We start from the raw sequence: 16,771 nt of genomic DNA on the forward strand, positions 1-16,771 counted from the left end.
GCAAATGTAAACAACAAAAAGAAAAACACGGCCGACCGCGTGCCTCTAGGCTAGTGATAAGATAACTCAACTGTCAGCAGTGGAGGATCCCTGACAGGGGACAAACATTATTGCTTATTTTGACATCGTTTTACAAGTAGAGACGTTTTACTGGATGATATTTGAATTAAATGCAAATATTCGTCAGACGGACGGTTCTCAGAGGTCGAAAAATCTCGCCTTCTTAAATGTCTGGAACGCAGCATCAGACCATTCAACTTGGGGCTCACAGGCCAGGACAAGCTGTTTGAATGGATGAGATGGAACAAGTGCTCTGCTACGCACCGGTCAGCCACAACATTAAAACCACTGACAGAAGAAGTTAATAACATTGACCATCTCAGTGTTCTGCTGGGAAACTTTTGGACCTGACATTCATTCAACTCATAAGACACAAAGACCCCCCCCCCCCACATCTTTTCAGATCTCACTTTTAACTGTGTTTCTCTGCAAAATAGGTTCCAGGTGTAGTTTGTTGTCCCCTGTCCATGTTAGTTGGTATTAACTTTGCTCGCTCTCAGCCCCCTCATCGCACAAATCCCAACTTAAAAGCTTTTCTCCCCAATCCATCATATGCTTTGCTTTGTGTCAGTTCTTAACTATTACTGTTATAAAAAGGCAAAGTTTGAATTGTGCCTCATGAGAATCAGATGTTGCATGTTTGCAACCTTTTTGCAGCTCAACCCATTTCCAAGCTTTCCACATTTATTATTGTGCTCAGATGAGATTAAACTCTGCTCCGTGTGCTACAGGGCCACAGTTATGTGTTAGTTCCACATATGCTCAAAACTACCCACCCATAACCTCTGGAAACACTATAAATGTTCTGTTTTTAGCCGGGTAAAGTGAAAATGATCTGTTTAGCAAACCACGGCGTTGTGATGGCTTTTAAGAAAAAGAAAAATATGCGTCTGGACTTTGCAATTATGCAAAATATTGTAACAACTTTGCGTGCAACTGTATGGTATGTTCAGACAAATTACGCTGTAATCAGACCCCTTTCTTCACAGGTTTCAGAATAAATACAGGCTCCGGAAAATAATTTAGTTTGAAAAACTGGGTGTGCACCGAAAAGAAATTTATGTTTTAGCGATTTTGATTGCAATACGTCGCATTACAGCAGCTAGTTTTAAACTCTTGCGTGCCTACATGTGGTTTGTCTGTTATTCTTCTTCACTCCTATCCCGTCACAGAAATGGTGGATACGATCACAGCGTTAGGCACTTAGGCTGGAAGAACACTCGTCTGTGTCATCTTGAGGAAACTCAGTCATGTAGAAGACCTGCTGTTCATTGCCCTCCTTCTGACCCACAATAAATGTTAAGACACAAAGTGACACCAGTAGCAGCAGCAAAACAAAGGCCACGCTCTTTGGCTGGTTCTCTCGCCCCTGAGGAGGCGCCTGTGCGCAGCGTCGCGCAGACACGGAGTGAAGTGACTGACTTTCACCCACCAGAGATTGAGGCAGGATGCAGCTGAAAGCCTTACCTGGCTGCCTTTTGTAGTCTGGATGATGGAGGGGAGTGTTTTCCTTCCTCTAGCAGCCCTTTTATTGAGGTTAATGCATTGTGACTAACACAGCGCTATTAAACCTCTCTGTCGCTTACAAGCTCATTCCCCTTTATCCGTTTTTCTCTATTTGTCTCTCTTTTTCCTTTAGTCCATTCAGTTAACAAGCGGGAGGACCTTTTTGCTAGACCGGTACTTGCCTGTTAATTGTTACTGTAATATTCAGACTTAAGTTTAGCTCCATTTCCTCCGTCCGTCTTCCAGGAGCAGTTACAGGTGCTAAACAGCGACTGACTTTCTGTCTCCAACTCTCTGGTTTCTTTCTCTCAGGTCTCCGGATGGGATAGATGGTCAGCCTCCAGCTCTGCCCCCCAAGCAGCTGAGCAGGAAAACACTGAGCCAGATCATCCAGGCCCACTCCCAGCAGAGCCTCCTGGACAACCACGTCAACGAGATGTACGACGTTCCCGTCAATGCTGACAAGACTACGGTCAGTGTCCCCACGCAAAAGTCATATATTCCACAAAAGATATTAATAAGAAACAAAACAAAACAAACATCACGGAAAGTCTTCCATTGATCAACTCACATTAGATGAGTCCAGCTTTGGTTGAAATAAAGGGCTAACTGAGCCCGAACACTGTTACCATGGCAACTTTACTACCTTTTTAAGAATTTTTTTAAGAAATCCCTCTTTGTGGGTCCTGAATTGTGACCCTCAAACTAATAAAAACACTACGTATTTGTGTATGTAGACTCCAACTCTAAAGAGAACTTTCGTTAGCTCATTGCTTCGGTTCTGCAGCCCACACAGCCTGGTGGTGTATTTACCGAACTAAAAGGCGAGCAAAGGTTGACATTTCCCAGGTAAACAGAAAGTGCAAAGTCAGTTAAATCATTTTTTTGTGTCTTCTAGATGTGAAATGAAACATTTAGCGCCGCTTGGTTAGATGTTTATTCTGCCTCCCAGTGGTTCTGAATGAATTATTGAATCCCCTAATCTCTATCACACAGTAGATTATTTACGAGGCCTGGTTAACTCGTGCTGAACTGTGTTCTTTCAGTTGAATGGAGTAGTTCCTCATGATAATCTGGTCCTGATCAAGATGAGACCCGATGAACACGGACGTTTTGGCTTTAATGTCAAGGTGAGAACCGAAAACCAACGCTTTTAAACCACCGGGCTCGAATCGTCTCTTCTTTCACTTTTTTTTGTGCCATAATCTTTGCGCATTATGACACACACACACACACACACACTCTCTTTGCCCTACATTTGAAGTCTTCCCTAAAAACAAAGCACATTTGCACAAGGCTTTGTGTTGTTAATGCATGTCTGTGTGTTTCCAGGGTGGAGCTGACCAGAAGATGCCTATCATTGTGTCTAGAGTGGCTCCGGGAACATCAGTAAGTCAACAAATACCTCATTTGCTAAGCTCACACACCTGACTGTTCACGTGATGACTTCACTCTCCAGCTCACTGACAACATTTGCGTGGAGAATGTTTTTTCAGCTTAACTAACCTGTTTACATGGAAGCTAAATAAATGCTCCAGTTTTGAAGATTTTTGCGGTTACGTGCAACAAAACATCACAATATAACTTGGTGTCGTGAGTGAAGTGCTCCTATCTGCTGGGAAGCACCGAATCTGCTGCAAATACAGAAGACCAACTTTTTTAAAAAAAAACTTCATTCGATACATGACCCTAAATCAACTGGTTCAGAGCCATTTGATCTGGGATCGACTTTGCCTTTTCATATCTGAAGACTTCTTCTCTTTGAACTGTTTGGTTGAACGAGGCATTAAAAGTCTGACAGAAAGCAAAAACAAAGGCAACTGGTCTTGTTTTCTGGATGATGTGTCTGCCTCAGAACAGAAGAGGTTCCTTTGATGAGTAGTGGAGACTCAAACGAGCCCAGCTTCCTTTTTTTTTTTTTTTTGACAAACCATGACTTTAGCACCTGTACGATTGAGAATCTTTCGCAGACATCGCTCACATGCCGCTTCCTCTCCAGGCTGACCTCTGCGTGCCTCGCCTCAACGAGGGCGACCAGGTGGTGTTAATCAATGGGCGGGACATATCTGACCACACCCACGACCAGGTGGTCATGTTCATCAAGGCCAGCTGTGAGAGCCACTCTGGGGAGCTCATCCTATTGGTCCGACCAAATGGTGAGTTCTTCCTGCATTGGTCAGATCTACGGTGGAATATTTCACTGAATCGGGTCAACTGTGACGGATTTGATCATTGCACTGTTCAAGAATCTCACAATAGTTTTGATGAAACAGAGTTTGTGCGTTGCAGCTGGATTTAATTTGGTGATTGTAAACATGGCTCTAAAGTGTAATCTAACCGGTGCAGCACACTCATGAAAACGATCGGCTACTCGTCTGGTTGCAGGACTCGTTCTTGCTTCTGGGCTCCTCGCGTTCAATTTTTTAAAGTAGCCTATAAGATCTATGAGTAAAACATTTTCTGTACATGTGTTCACTGCGTCAAAGCTCTTCTTTTAATCAGCGCCAGCGAAGCAGGGATGGGAGCTTTTAAAGATGATGAAACATGGAAATTCTTGGTATTTTAAGTGGGTCAGAGAGGGATTTATACATTCCATCCCCTCTCACACGGAAGCAGATGTAAGACTGAACGTATGTGTTGAATGCTTTTCAGTTCACATGGTTGCGTTTTGCTGTTGAAATGTAGGCATTTTCTCTCAGCGCAGCGCATCGGTTGTGATGTTCTTGCTCTTGTTTTTCAACATTTGAGAGCCGAAGCCCGAGGCTACGTGAACGGCCTTGTGCATGTGATGTGTTTTTCTGCTCCATTCAGCCATCTACGACGTGGTGGAGGAGAAGGTGGACTCTGAGCCCGACTTTCAGTACATCCCTGAGAAGTCCCCTCAGGACCCAGCCCAGCTGGACCAGCATGCTTTGAGAGACTCCATGGTCACGCTGAAAGAAGGCCTGACCAGTGGAGCCATACTGGCGCAGTTTGATGTGAGGATATAAAGACACACACATGCACTCCTTGGTAGTTCATTAGGTACACAAGGTGCACCGACGCATTCTAACACAACAGGCCTGAACTAAAGCTTTGTGACTATTCGGATGTTTACGTTGTGATTCAGCTGTATGATTATTTTAGAGGATGGAGTTTATTATTTTAGGTTTGTTGCATCCTCCACATTACAAAAAACTTCCCGTTCCCCGAAGATGAACTTGAAATCTTAACACACATTCAGATATTTGAATGTACGTTGGAGAATACCAGCACCTGTGTCCACGCACAGATACAAGAACCTACACATGTTTGCATACACAAAGTGGACAAAGGAATAGTTGGTGTCTACTGATCTTTCTGCTCTTCCACAGCTTATTTATTTCTGTTCCTTCTGTTGCAGCAACTGTACAGGAAGAGGCCGGGGATGACCATGCTGTGTGCCAAATTACCTCAGAACGTTTCCAAAAATCGCTACAGAGACATCTCTCCTTGTACGTGAGCGCACGCCGCTGTCTGCTTCTGTTGGACTGCTCCTTCAAATATGTGTCGACGTCAACCCTTTTGTTCCCCGCTCTCCGCGGTCTCAGTCGCTTGTTTCCCTCTTCCTAACTTATTATTTGTTCTCCCGTTTCTCCCCCTCTCTCGCTCCTGACAGATGATGCCACGCGGGTCATTCTGAAAAGCACAGATGACTACATCAATGCAAATTACATCAACGTGAGTTCGCTCTCCCTCATTTTTACCTCTTTCGTCAGCATCTCCGCGTTTCGCTCATTTGACACGGTTGTTCTGCTCTCGGGGGATGAGTTTACATTAAGAGTGACACCGTGAGTGAATGTCTTGCAAGTTTTTGCATCACCCAGGCATTAGTGTTTATCAGCTAACAGCAGCTGGTGTGTGTTATTAGAAGATTACACATGGAGAATGTGGTATTTGTAACATGACTGGTCTTGTCCATCTGTCTGTTTAAGTAAAGTGAGTAAATACACTCTACAGTTGAATTACTGTTTACCCTGTGTTTTAATTAACTATCACTGTGAGTTACAATGACACTGGCCCGTGCTTCTCAATGCGTTTTCTCAGCAGTGTCATTTTTATGTCTTTTTATATTCCGCTGTCTGTGACCACAGGATGTTCAGCTGTGACTCAATTCATTTCTTTTGCTATCTGAGATATTCATTCATTCAGAATAGCACACTTTACTAAAGCCCTATTCACACAGGATTAGTTTTACCTAGGGACCACTGGTAATTTCTAATAATCACAGAGGTCGTCTCTGATCTTAATCCCATGCGCATCGTCCGCGTCCGTGATTTGTAAAGTAAAAATTACACCGCAAATTACCTCCCATAATTCTAGTAACACGGAGGTCCTCTGATAATAATATCTCTGTGATTTCGGAGTGAGTTTTTACTTTTTCGAGACTTAATTTGCAGCTTCTTTCCGCCTCTTGTCACTTAAGAATCATGAAGGGTGTGATATAATTCAAAGTTTGGACAGATGTTAATATGTTTGGCAAAGGTGGAGCTGATTTAAATACTGACAGGTCGTTGGTTATTTCTCTCCCAGGATAAATAGTATCAAAAATATGTTTTTTCTATCCATTGTAATTTGCAAAGTAATTTAAAAGTTGTTGGACACGCAGCGGAGTGAGATGGAAAGTAGCAGAGCCACAACAACGGAACGCAAATTTGAGTTTGTTTATCCTGTGTGAATGAAACCCAGATGTAGGGGGGTAACATCTGAATCACAGGACGTCCTCAGGTAAAACTGATCCTGTGCAAATAGGGCTTAGGAATACATACTATGAATTGTCATGGCACATGTCAGTGGGTTGGATATTTTAGGCAGCTAGCAATGTTTTGTCCTCAAAGTTTTTGTGTTATATGCAGTTTATTGTTCTGTGTCCATTTAATGGCGTAGCTATGGCGACAGCGCAGAACATATGTGGACCCTAGTGCCACTTGGCAGCAGCGTGTCTCCACTTCAATAGAGACAAGAGATAGTTAGACCTTGTCAGAGCATCTCCAGACCCGCAGCTCTTGTGGGATGTCTCCTTTTTTGTAGTGATCAGTACCTAACAAAAGTGGTCCATTGATGAATGTGGAGAGAGAGAGAGAGCCTGGCCTGTGTGGTCTGATCCAACAGATGAGCTCATGTAGCTCCAATTGCTGAAAGGTTCTCACACGTCGCCTCTCAACCCCAACCCCAGCGTCATCTGATTTAGCCGATGGGGTCCCAAAAGTTGTAACAAGATGCAAAACTATTACAGTCTCTGTTCATTTAGCACATATTTCGAATTGGGAAAAACAAAACTCAGTCTAACTCCTCTCCGTGTCATTCTTTGTCTACCTCTCTTGTTAGATGGAGATTCCAGCCTCCAGTCTGATAAACCGGTACATAGCGTGCCAGGGCCCGCTGCCCAACACCTGCCCTGACTTCTGGCAAATGACCTGGGAGCAGGGCTCATCACTGGTGGTTATGCTGACGACACAGGTCGAGAGAGGCCGGGTATGTAAAAAAAAAAAAAAAAAGAAACACACTCCATATTACACACATTAACCCTAGAACACTAGCGTTGTAATTAGTAACATCAGGTATATTTGGACTGATAAAAAATACTTCACACATATGAAATGGCTCTAAAATGTGTGAAAAACTGGGGAATTTTTAATGAATAACTCCATAAAAATATATGTATATATATAGTTGGTCAAAAAATTTCCCTTTGTGAAAGGGTAAAAATAATGTGCTGACTATAAAATGTTTTTGACCAACTGAAATCCCTTGGAAATTACCAATATGTTTAAAAATTACCAATATATTTAAAAAATATTTAGTCACAAGCGTTATACCGAAAAATCCCATTACATCCAAATTCCAGGACTTAATTAGCTCTAGTATCAAAGAATAAATATGTAGTTAGCGAATGCTGTTGTGAAGCTACCTTTAGTTGTGTTTAATTAGTTGTTGGTATGCCAGATTATCCAAGCCTGTGACAGGATGATAGCTGCGAGCATATATTGGTATAAAAAGTTATTACAGTCGTCTGATTTAATACTTAAATGTTGAGCTACTAAAGGACTCAAATCAGGCAATATGTTAAGGAGATGTAACACATCCAAAGCTTTTCTGTAGCTTTCTATTTCTTTTACAGTGTAAGTCTTCTCGTCTAATTCCTTTGTCAAGATGTTTCATTATTCGCAAGTCGCAAACACACTTTTGCGCAACTCATTACTTCAGCCAATGAAACATGCTAAAAAATAACATTACGCCACAAAGTAGCCCCTGGAAACATCTGGATTTCAGATGCACTGTGTGGAGGCGAGTGGTGAATGTAACACAGAGAAACAGATGGCTAACCGAACGGGAGAAGATCCTGACCTCTGTGCTGAGAGCGAGAGCAAGTTAAATGCTCAGTTATAAACCCAACACCTCGTCTGTGCTTGTAGGTGAAGTGTCACCAGTACTGGCCCAACCCAGACAGCTGCACCACCTACGGAGACTTCACAGTTACGTGCCACAACGAAGAGGGCAACTCTGCCTTCCTGGTCCGGGAGATGACTCTCACACACACTCAGGTAACCGCACACAAAAAAAACCTGCTCGTAGAGGCCAAAGGAGTCGAGGTGAGGCCGGAGAGAGAAACACCGTGAGCGCGTCGGGTGCCTCGGTAAACGGGCGGGAAGAGCGCGGGGTCCATTCAAAAAGAACAGACCAGCGTCTCGGGATGAGGATGAGCCACCGAGGACCACGAGGAGGTGTGTTGCCATAGTGACCGGTGTGGGCTGTTCTTTTTCTGGCTCCCGCATTTTGGGATCTGGTTGCTCTGACAACCAAACCACCCCAGTCGGTCACATTGCAGAAACAGAGCGCGAGGGAAAGGGAAACCGAACGGGGAAGAGCAGAGTGGGACGGTGATTGTTTCAAACACAGGCGTTGAGAAAGGGGAGTTTTATTTGATGCTGAAGGCTTTAATGCCTTAAATTCGTCCCTCTAAGCTGAAGGTTTTATTGCATTATATGCAACACATGGCCTAACGTAGCAGCGGTCCGGACATGATCTAACTTAAAAAGAGGCTTTTGAGGATCAAGCGCTCCTGCTGTTTATCCGCCGCGTCCCCGCCTCCTGTGTTGTCCTGATTACTTTAGCGTTTGTTGGTTGCACATGCGTGACCTTTAAAGTATATGGCTATAAGAGGAGGCAATTAGCATTTTCCTCTGCCTGTGATTGTTGCTATGGAGATGGGCGTGTTGCCATGGCGACGCAGCGAGGCAGCATCGAAGAGTCGATGAAGGAGCGCCGGCCGGAGCTCAATGAAACGTTCCAGTGAAGGAGTCTCTCTGAAAAGGTTTCATTTCTTCTCTTCTCTTTCTGCGTGTGTGTGTGTTCAGAGTGAGCAGCAGAGGGAGCTGACTCAGATTCAGTACCTCGCTTGGCCGGACCACGGCGTTCCTGACGACTCCACCGATTTCCTGGACTTTGTTGCTCTGGTGCGGACCAAACGGGCCGGACAGGACCAGCCAATGGTGGTACACTGCAGGTACGGTGAAGTCAAATGTTGATTATGACGAATTATGAGCCGTTTAGGGTTTTTTTTATGACATAGTTAACTGCAATCCTCTCCTTATACTTGTCTGTGTTGCACTCCCTTTGTGACTGAACATCCATTTCTGTCCGCGTTGTGTTCTTTCCAGTGCGGGCATCGGTCGGACAGGGGTTCTGATCACCATGGAGACGGCGTTGTGTCTAATGGAGTGCGGTCAACCGGTGTATCCTCTAGATATTGTCAGGACCATGAGAGATCAGAGGGCCATGATGATACAAACGCCCGTATGTAGACACCGTCCATTATTCTGTCCATCTGCTCTCGGCTACACTTCAAAAAAAAAAAAAAAAAAATGGCTGAAATATGTCCCTTTGTTTTCCTCCGCCAGAGCCAGTACCGCTTCGTGTGTGAGGCCATCCTGAAGGTCTACGAGGAAGGCCTGGTCAAACCGCTCACGACGGCGATATACCAGCAGAGGGAAAAGGTGAACGACGAGCGGGAGGAGGAGAAGAAGGAGCAGCAGAAAGCGGGAGCGGAGAGGGAGGAGGCGACGGCGACGGAGGAAGAAGGGGAGGCGGCTGTGGTGGAGTTGCTGGAGGGAGGACTGGACGAAGAGGAGGACGACGACGAAGAAGTGGAGGTGCTGGACGTGGGAGAAGTGACGGAAGAGGACGACGATGACGAGGAGGTGGAGGAGGAGCCGAGCGTCGCGAGCGCCACCAGCATGACGAGCGTGACCAGCGGGACGAACGGGACGAACGGCGAACCCGACCCTGCCAACCTGTGACCAGTGGGCTCCGCGGGCCGTCGGGGGTCACCAGGAAGAGGCCGGGAGGCCGGAGGAGAGAACAAAAGCACTGTTGCACTTTATGCTGAAATAAAAATGGATTAAAGACAAACGCAAACAAACGTGAAAAATCATGGACAAGATGGAATTTAAAAAAGAAAAGAAAAGGAAAAAAAAAAGTCAAAAGAAACCCAGCTGTGTTGAATAGGTACCATTAGGGGATGTTGTATGATCAGGGTAAAGAAAAAAAAAATGACACAAAGAATAAAAAGTTAAAAGTACGAGAGAATAAAATGTGGATGGGGAAACGCTGTAGTGCCATAAGTACGAAGGGGAAGGGCTGCCCCTGTGGATGGAAAGCTCCTCGTCCCCTCTTCTTTTACTTTCTTTTTTTTTTTCTCTTTTTACCCAAAGGGTCGCCCTGTCCCCTTCTGAGTGAGTCTGCCAGACGGACCTGCCTTTTTTTTAGAGTCCTTTTAGCTGATAAAGAGATATACCTTATCCTTCGTTCCTCAGAAAGAGTATTTATTATGTTTTAGTTTGTGTCGAACCCTGTCCACTGAACAAAAAAAAAAAAAGTTGTACGTTTCGTTTGTATGAGTCTAGAGCTTCATGCTTTCCTGATTAAATCTTAGCTAGTAAAGTAGTGTGATTCCTCTTCTTCTAACTACTTCTTAATTTCTTTTGCTTTTCGCGCGGGGGAGGGGCAAACAGTGATTTTATTTATTGTGCTTGGTTTTGACCTCTGTTAGCTTTCTCGTCCAAGTCTGACGGATTGACAGCTGAGAGCGCTTCGTGTCCCACCTCTTGTTCAGTGCCGTGGCGAGTTGGATACCTAACCCTGCTTTGTGCTGTGTTTTCTTGATGTGGTCATCGTTCCGGTGTGACCGCGGGACAGAACCGGTTTCCATTCGTCAGGCCCAGTGTTTACCGGGGAACACTTCTTGCTCCTCCGGTTCAGCTATTTTCGACATTAAGTCGTCCTCACATCGCATAAAGCTCGGCAACGTTTGAACTGAACAGAAAACAGTGAAAGACCCCCCCCCCCCCCCCCTCCCCCCGTAGACACCGAGGCCTAATTTGAGTTACAGTCTAAACGAGGCTGAGGTCAGTTCACTTCTTCCTTCAAATTCATACATGTCCAACGTCGGAGCCTCTGCTGAGGTGTCCTTGAGCCAGACACCGACAGCGAAGACGCCATTTCCTTTTGGTTAGGGAGACTTTGAGTGGATTATTACATTATGCAACCCAAGTACGTCTTGCTTTCTTTGCACAAGTCATTACGATAGAAAGAAACGAGTAGGGGTGGTTACTTGGTTAACTTTTATGCAACTATTATTCGTTTTTTTTTTTTTTTGTTCCTTCCGAAACTTAAACAGTGAACTGATCTCAACCTTTGTAACGGCTCCCTCCAGGGATCTCCCCACATCTTCTATTTATTTCACCTTTTTTTTTTTTTTTTTTAACACACAGGGGTTAGAGACTCGTGTAACCTGTGAACTGGAGCGTGCGTGTACGTGCTTCGGGAACGGTGGATCATTGCTGTCAGAAAAACTAGTAGCTGTTCGCTTTCCTAATGGGAAGCTTTTTCAGTGGGGTTCAGGGGTCACTGGAGCGGAGCCAGTCATTGCTGTTTAATTTTATTTAAACTGAGTTAATAGTTAATAGTTCAAAGAAGCAGCACAAGCAGAACGTTCAATCGATAGGCTTTACTTTTTTTTTTTTTTTTTAATCCTTCGCTCCCCCATCCCCCGATGGTACTTGGTCATTTTAAGACATGTGATGATTTTAAGTCAAACTGATGAGTCATGGGTTGGTAGGAGACTTAAAGATGACAGCTGTTTTTAATTCACAAACCCTAGTATGAAGTCACTTGTTGGTTGTTGTGCTCTTCATCGCAGCATGGAGCCTCTTCGTACTTTGAGATTTCCTTCTTATCGGCCGCTTCGCCACCTGCTGTCATTTTCTCCCACGGTGGATTCTGCTGGAAAACCTACTGCTGTGTGTGCGTGTGTGCGTGCGTGTGTGTGAGAGAGATTTGTATTTATCGGTTTCCCCTCCATCTTCCCTCTTCCACTTCTATCATGTGGTCTGTTTAGCTGTCTGGTCTTAAGCCTGCTTGTCTGTTAACTGGAATGAAAGGTTGCGCCGTAAAAGACGCGAACCGAATCTAACCTGATCTCAAGTTTTTGGAAAAAAACAAAACGAATCTTTGCCTGTGAAACAAAACGCGCAGTGTTCATACCTCCCTTTCAAACAGCTGAGTCACACACATGTAGAGGTGGTATCAAGAAGAGCCGAGATACAGCTTTTCCCCTTCTCTTTCTCTCTCTTTTTTTTTTTTTTTTTTAATCTCCTCCATTTAGCCTCCCAAAATCAGCATCTCTTAGTGGCTTCTGCCGGGCCCACGCAAAATCCACAGTCCATTCTTCTCTTTGTGTTTTTCGTCCAGATGCTTCTCTTTTGGATCATAACACGCGGATCCCACTCTCTCTGCGCGGCCTGAAGGCGAATGAGACATCTGAGCGGAGGGCCGTGGGTACAGTAGCTCACAATCAAACGGCAAGCCGAATCAGTGAGGGGAACAGCCGAATTTAACTCAAGTTCTTGCCCACATGTTCCAGCTTGTAACGTGAAGAACTAAATGTTTTGGATATGGCAGCAGCAGCAGGGCCGGCCAAATGAATTGACACAAATCTGCTAATGAATTGGCACCAAAAAAAAAAAAAAAAAAAAAAAAAGTCGACACAGAGAGAACCCTGCAGGGAAAAGTTAATAATATTTGATCTATCGGGGCTGCCAGAGGATCCATCTGCACAAGACATCCAGCAGTGAGCTGTCTTATGTTCCAAGTGTTTTGTTTCGTTGTTGACACAGTTGGTACTGTCCGTGCGTTTTTTTTTTTAGCGGGTACTGATCAAAAGTAGTTTGGAGTGGACCAGACACGGGGAGGGCTCGGGTTAGTTGTATTTTTGTAAAAAAAAAACAATAACAGTTCTAGTTGGGTAGGGAAAGGGACAGCACTTTGTAGAAAGGCTGAGTGGCAGGTAGTGCTGCCGGGGGGGAGGGAGGGGGGGAGGGAGGGAGGTAGAGACATAAAGCATTGCTTAATTTATCATTTTTACTTTTTCGTTTGACAGTAAGACACCTGTAGAGAACAAGAAAAGGAGCTCCTAACTACACAGTGCCACTTGTTAATTTTCTGTAAATAATATTAGACCATGTAAATACAATGTTGTATATGAAAAAAAAATCTTTAAAATAAAAGGGAAATCCTTTGTGAGCAGAAAGATTTTGTTTTTATTTTTCTTTTCTTTTTGGATGATTCAAATGTGACACAAATGGTGTGTATTTCTAGACTGCTCCTTCATTTATTATTTTTTTTGTTTCTTTTTTGGGGTTTTCTTTGAGTCTATAACAGCGAGTGTATATATATACAATGAACCACAAAACAATGGCAAATGTTTTACCGTATTATACCCTTGGTTAACTCCTTACCTGTGTCATAAAAACCTTTGTCCTCAGTTGCTTGTTTCTTTCTGGTATCATGGTTTGACGGTGCTTTGGACATGTCTATAAGCTTGATTATTGAACAATTAAAGCTTGTCTGTCAAAGCATGGAGACGTGGCTTCAGATCACCTTGCTTTTCCACACTGTAAAAGTGAGGTTGGGCAACGTTAGAGTGATAATGAGGAGAGTGATGAGAGTTAAAGTGCCAAAGGCCCCGGTGGAAATCAGTTATTGAGATTTTATTATTAAGATTTAACACCAGAGCGAAGCCATTACTCAAATGAGGTAGCAAATGTAAACCTGTAATAATAGGCCCCAAAGGAAAAAAAACAAAAACAAACTCGAATGACTAAAAGAAAATGATAGATTTTGCATGTTATGATGTTATCTGTTTGTTTATAAGAAACAGGTATTTTGGATCTTACCTCTGCTCTATATTTAATGTTATCCCCGAGCTTTCCCACAACGGAAGCATTTAACGTGCGTTAAATGAGAAATTACACGTTGAATATAGTTTGTGTAATAGTAAACGCCAAAAGATTTAAATGTTGCCTTTCAGATCTGACTATACTTTCTGAGGCATACTGTACCAGTGCTTACCTTTAAAGTAAATATAGGTCTGTGAAGTTCTTAGTCACCGAAGATCATGGTTTATCCAAAAAGCAAGCTGAAACAAGTTCATAGTCCTAGTCCAAATCCATTTGCCCGTGTTTCATTTTGTTTTTTTGAAATATTTTAATTTATGGACATAGAAGACCTACTATAATTAATAATATTATTATTATAAAATAGGGTTACTTTAATTTACTTGTGTGCAAGTACAACTGAAATGTATACCAACGAATGACTGGGTGAGATTACTAGCACTCTGTAGACAGTGCATAGAAGAAGTACATCTAAAGATTTAATTCATCTGTTGTTATGGGTAAAATACCCTACTTTCATATGTGGCAGAATGAGACTTGATTATTTAAAAAGCTTTCAACTCAGAGCAGTTACAGCTGAAGGGGGGATCTTTAAAAGATTTTTAAAAGAAATATAAACAAACATAGTTTGCTACCACCAACCTCTGCACCTCATCAATAAACCTTTATTCATTAAACCGACCGGAAGGGGGAGCTGCTGTCAAATAGAGATGGTATAACATTTGTGATCAAAACTAGGTAAAATGGATCTATATCGTTAAATATATATCACTGTAATTTTTAAATGTCATGAGGAATAGTGTTTTATGAATGGGTGCGTCTTTATTGGTTTCACGGTTTTTTAAATGTGTAACTCATTAGGCTCAAATGACGCACTAAGAGAAAATATTAAAATATAATCCGCAAAGGGTAGTATTAATTAAAGAGTTTCGAGTAGAAACTTAGAATATATATGTGTGTGTGCGTGTTTGTGTGTATATATAATTGTAATTCCAGCCGTTTAGCCCAAGGGTTTTGTCGCTTTAAAAATGCTAATAGAGTTTTTGTTAGGGATTTGTCGTGGCGTCACATCCGGAGGAGAGCTACTTTTTTTGTTGGGACCTGGGAGAGAAAATTATCCCGCAGAGGTAGCGAGCAGGAACGCAAGGAGAAAAAAAAAACCTAGAAAAGAAGCCAGTTACAAACCATGGAGATGTGCGAGCTCTCTGTTTAGACGTCTACGATGCAAGCGGGCGTGCTTTCACCGTGAAAATCCTCCCTGGAGCTTTCTGTAAGTAACCCATCATCCAGTAGACGTCCTCCTCGGATCCACAAGTGGCTCGTGAACTGAGTGTGTGCCTGTGTCTGTGAGGGTGTGTTTGTTTTGTTGTACGGGACCCGCCTGAACCGTCGGACTCGCACTCGTCGTATGGGTTCTTTTCGGTAACGGTTAGCTCGCGGGATATATAACGAGCGCACACCTGTTGCTTTTTGCTCTCATAAGTACCAGCCAGGTACTTCGGGCCTTAACTGGGCAACCTTAAAGTAAAGCTACGTTAATGGGTAATTTTCTTTTTTTTTTTAAAGAAGGAAAGAAAGAAAAAAAAACATTTGCTTGGTAGATAATTCCCAGGCTTTGTGAGAGGTTTCGGTGTTGCTGGGTTACCGCAACTCAACTTAAACGGCCGATATCTGGAAGTACGTTATTAAATCTTAACTTCCTCAGCCAATATAACGTAACTTAATAAAAAAAATATATAAAGATATATCCGGTACCAGATGGAGATGCTTATCGGGTCTAATAGCGTGTGAAAGCTTCCCTGGGTATTTTGTGTCCTGTAGCATATTGCGGTCCTACGCCGTTAAAGTGTTTAGCTAACACAGTTGTTGATACCTGCTTTGGGCCCAGAATATGTAGAAGAATGAACAAATATGGCGCCTTTGATAGACCCCAGCGGCTTAGTTTTTTTGTTGTTGTTTAGTTATTTATTTGTTTTTGTTTTTATCAGGTGCCCGTAGTTGGGACCTGATTTTTAGGGGTCTACAAAAAAAAAAAAAAAAAAGCAGCAACACTTAGACAGCCTTTATCTCTGCTTGTGTTTGTCCAAGTATGCACTTCATTTCAATCAATCAAGCTTTATTTATAAAGCCCTTTAAAAACAACCCAGTTGGCCAATGTGTTGTACACAGACATGAGTGTATAAAACGCACAGAAACAAGATTCAAATCTTAAAACAATCAATAAGAGAAAAATGCATTTTTCTTTAGCCAACCTCTCCTTTTCTAAACGTGTAACACTGCTTCCAGCATATTACATTGTTTGACAGTGTTTCTTCCTTTCCAGGTGTGGTACTGTTCCCCTCCCTCTCTCCCATCATGCTGAGTTTCCTGCGCAGGACGCTGGGGCGACGCTCCATCCGGAAACACGCGGAGAAAGCCCGGTTACGAGAGGCCCAGAGGGCCACGACGCACATCCCTGCTGCAGGGGACGCACAGTCCATCATCACCTGCCGGGTCTCCTTGCTGGACGGGACGGATGTCAGTGTTGACCTGCCGGTAAGTAGGGTTGCTTGGTTTGTCAACTTCGAGAATATGGCTCGTAATGGTTGTCCTTTCGTCTGTATTTGTCCTCTTATTTGCTGCTGTTGAGAGAGAGAACAGATTACACTTTGGTACAACGGTACATAAGTGGTTATAGGAGAGCTGGAAAGTGAAAGCAGTGTACTAGTGACCATTGTGCGCCCGTGTCAGTGGAGCAGTGCTTGTTAAGCCGGTAGGATGTAGATGTGGGTGTGTGTGTCTGTGCGTGGTAGTGCTGCTGATCACCTGTAATTCCCTGATCCTCTCTGGAGAACACACTCGATCACATGACGCTGTCACATGACATGTTCGGCTCATCATCACTCTCCCCACGCCCCTCCTCATGCTGCTAAACTTTTCTTTCTTTCCTACCTGGTGTTATTAGTTTCTCT

General features: G+C 43.5%; 2 protein-coding genes across 3 annotated transcripts in view; both read left to right on the forward strand.

The window, feature by feature from the left end:
• ptpn4a (protein tyrosine phosphatase non-receptor type 4a) overlaps positions 1–13,506 on the forward strand; it is a 68,055-nt gene extending 54,549 nt beyond the window's left edge. The window contains exons 16-27 of the mRNA XM_047600442.1: positions 1,879–2,038; positions 2,613–2,696; positions 2,899–2,955; positions 3,566–3,722; positions 4,378–4,544; positions 4,949–5,039; positions 5,204–5,265; positions 6,913–7,059; positions 8,001–8,129; positions 8,943–9,091; positions 9,246–9,381; positions 9,486–13,506. Coding sequence (XP_047456398.1) covers positions 1,879–2,038; positions 2,613–2,696; positions 2,899–2,955; positions 3,566–3,722; positions 4,378–4,544; positions 4,949–5,039; positions 5,204–5,265; positions 6,913–7,059; positions 8,001–8,129; positions 8,943–9,091; positions 9,246–9,381; positions 9,486–9,884 — 1,738 coding nt within the window. The 3' untranslated portion in view covers positions 9,885–13,506. The remainder of the gene's footprint in view (positions 1–1,878; positions 2,039–2,612; positions 2,697–2,898; positions 2,956–3,565; positions 3,723–4,377; positions 4,545–4,948; positions 5,040–5,203; positions 5,266–6,912; positions 7,060–8,000; positions 8,130–8,942; positions 9,092–9,245; positions 9,382–9,485) is intronic.
• A 1,350-nt stretch (positions 13,507–14,856) lies between these two features.
• epb41l5 (erythrocyte membrane protein band 4.1 like 5) overlaps positions 14,857–16,771 on the forward strand; it is a 34,294-nt gene continuing 32,379 nt past the window's right edge. Inside the window, exons 1-2 of one of the 2 annotated variants that reach the window (XM_047601232.1) lie at positions 14,857–15,090; positions 16,144–16,355. In XM_047601232.1, coding sequence (XP_047457188.1) covers positions 16,176–16,355 — 180 coding nt within the window. In that variant the 5' untranslated portion in view covers positions 14,857–15,090; positions 16,144–16,175. The remainder of the gene's footprint in view (positions 15,091–16,143; positions 16,356–16,771) is intronic. The other variant, XM_047601231.1, reaches the window with a different exon arrangement.

The sequence above is a fragment of the Mugil cephalus genome, chromosome 12, assembly GCF_022458985.1.
Source record: "Mugil cephalus isolate CIBA_MC_2020 chromosome 12, CIBA_Mcephalus_1.1, whole genome shotgun sequence".
Classification (NCBI taxonomy): Eukaryota; Metazoa; Chordata; class Actinopteri; order Mugiliformes; family Mugilidae; genus Mugil; species Mugil cephalus.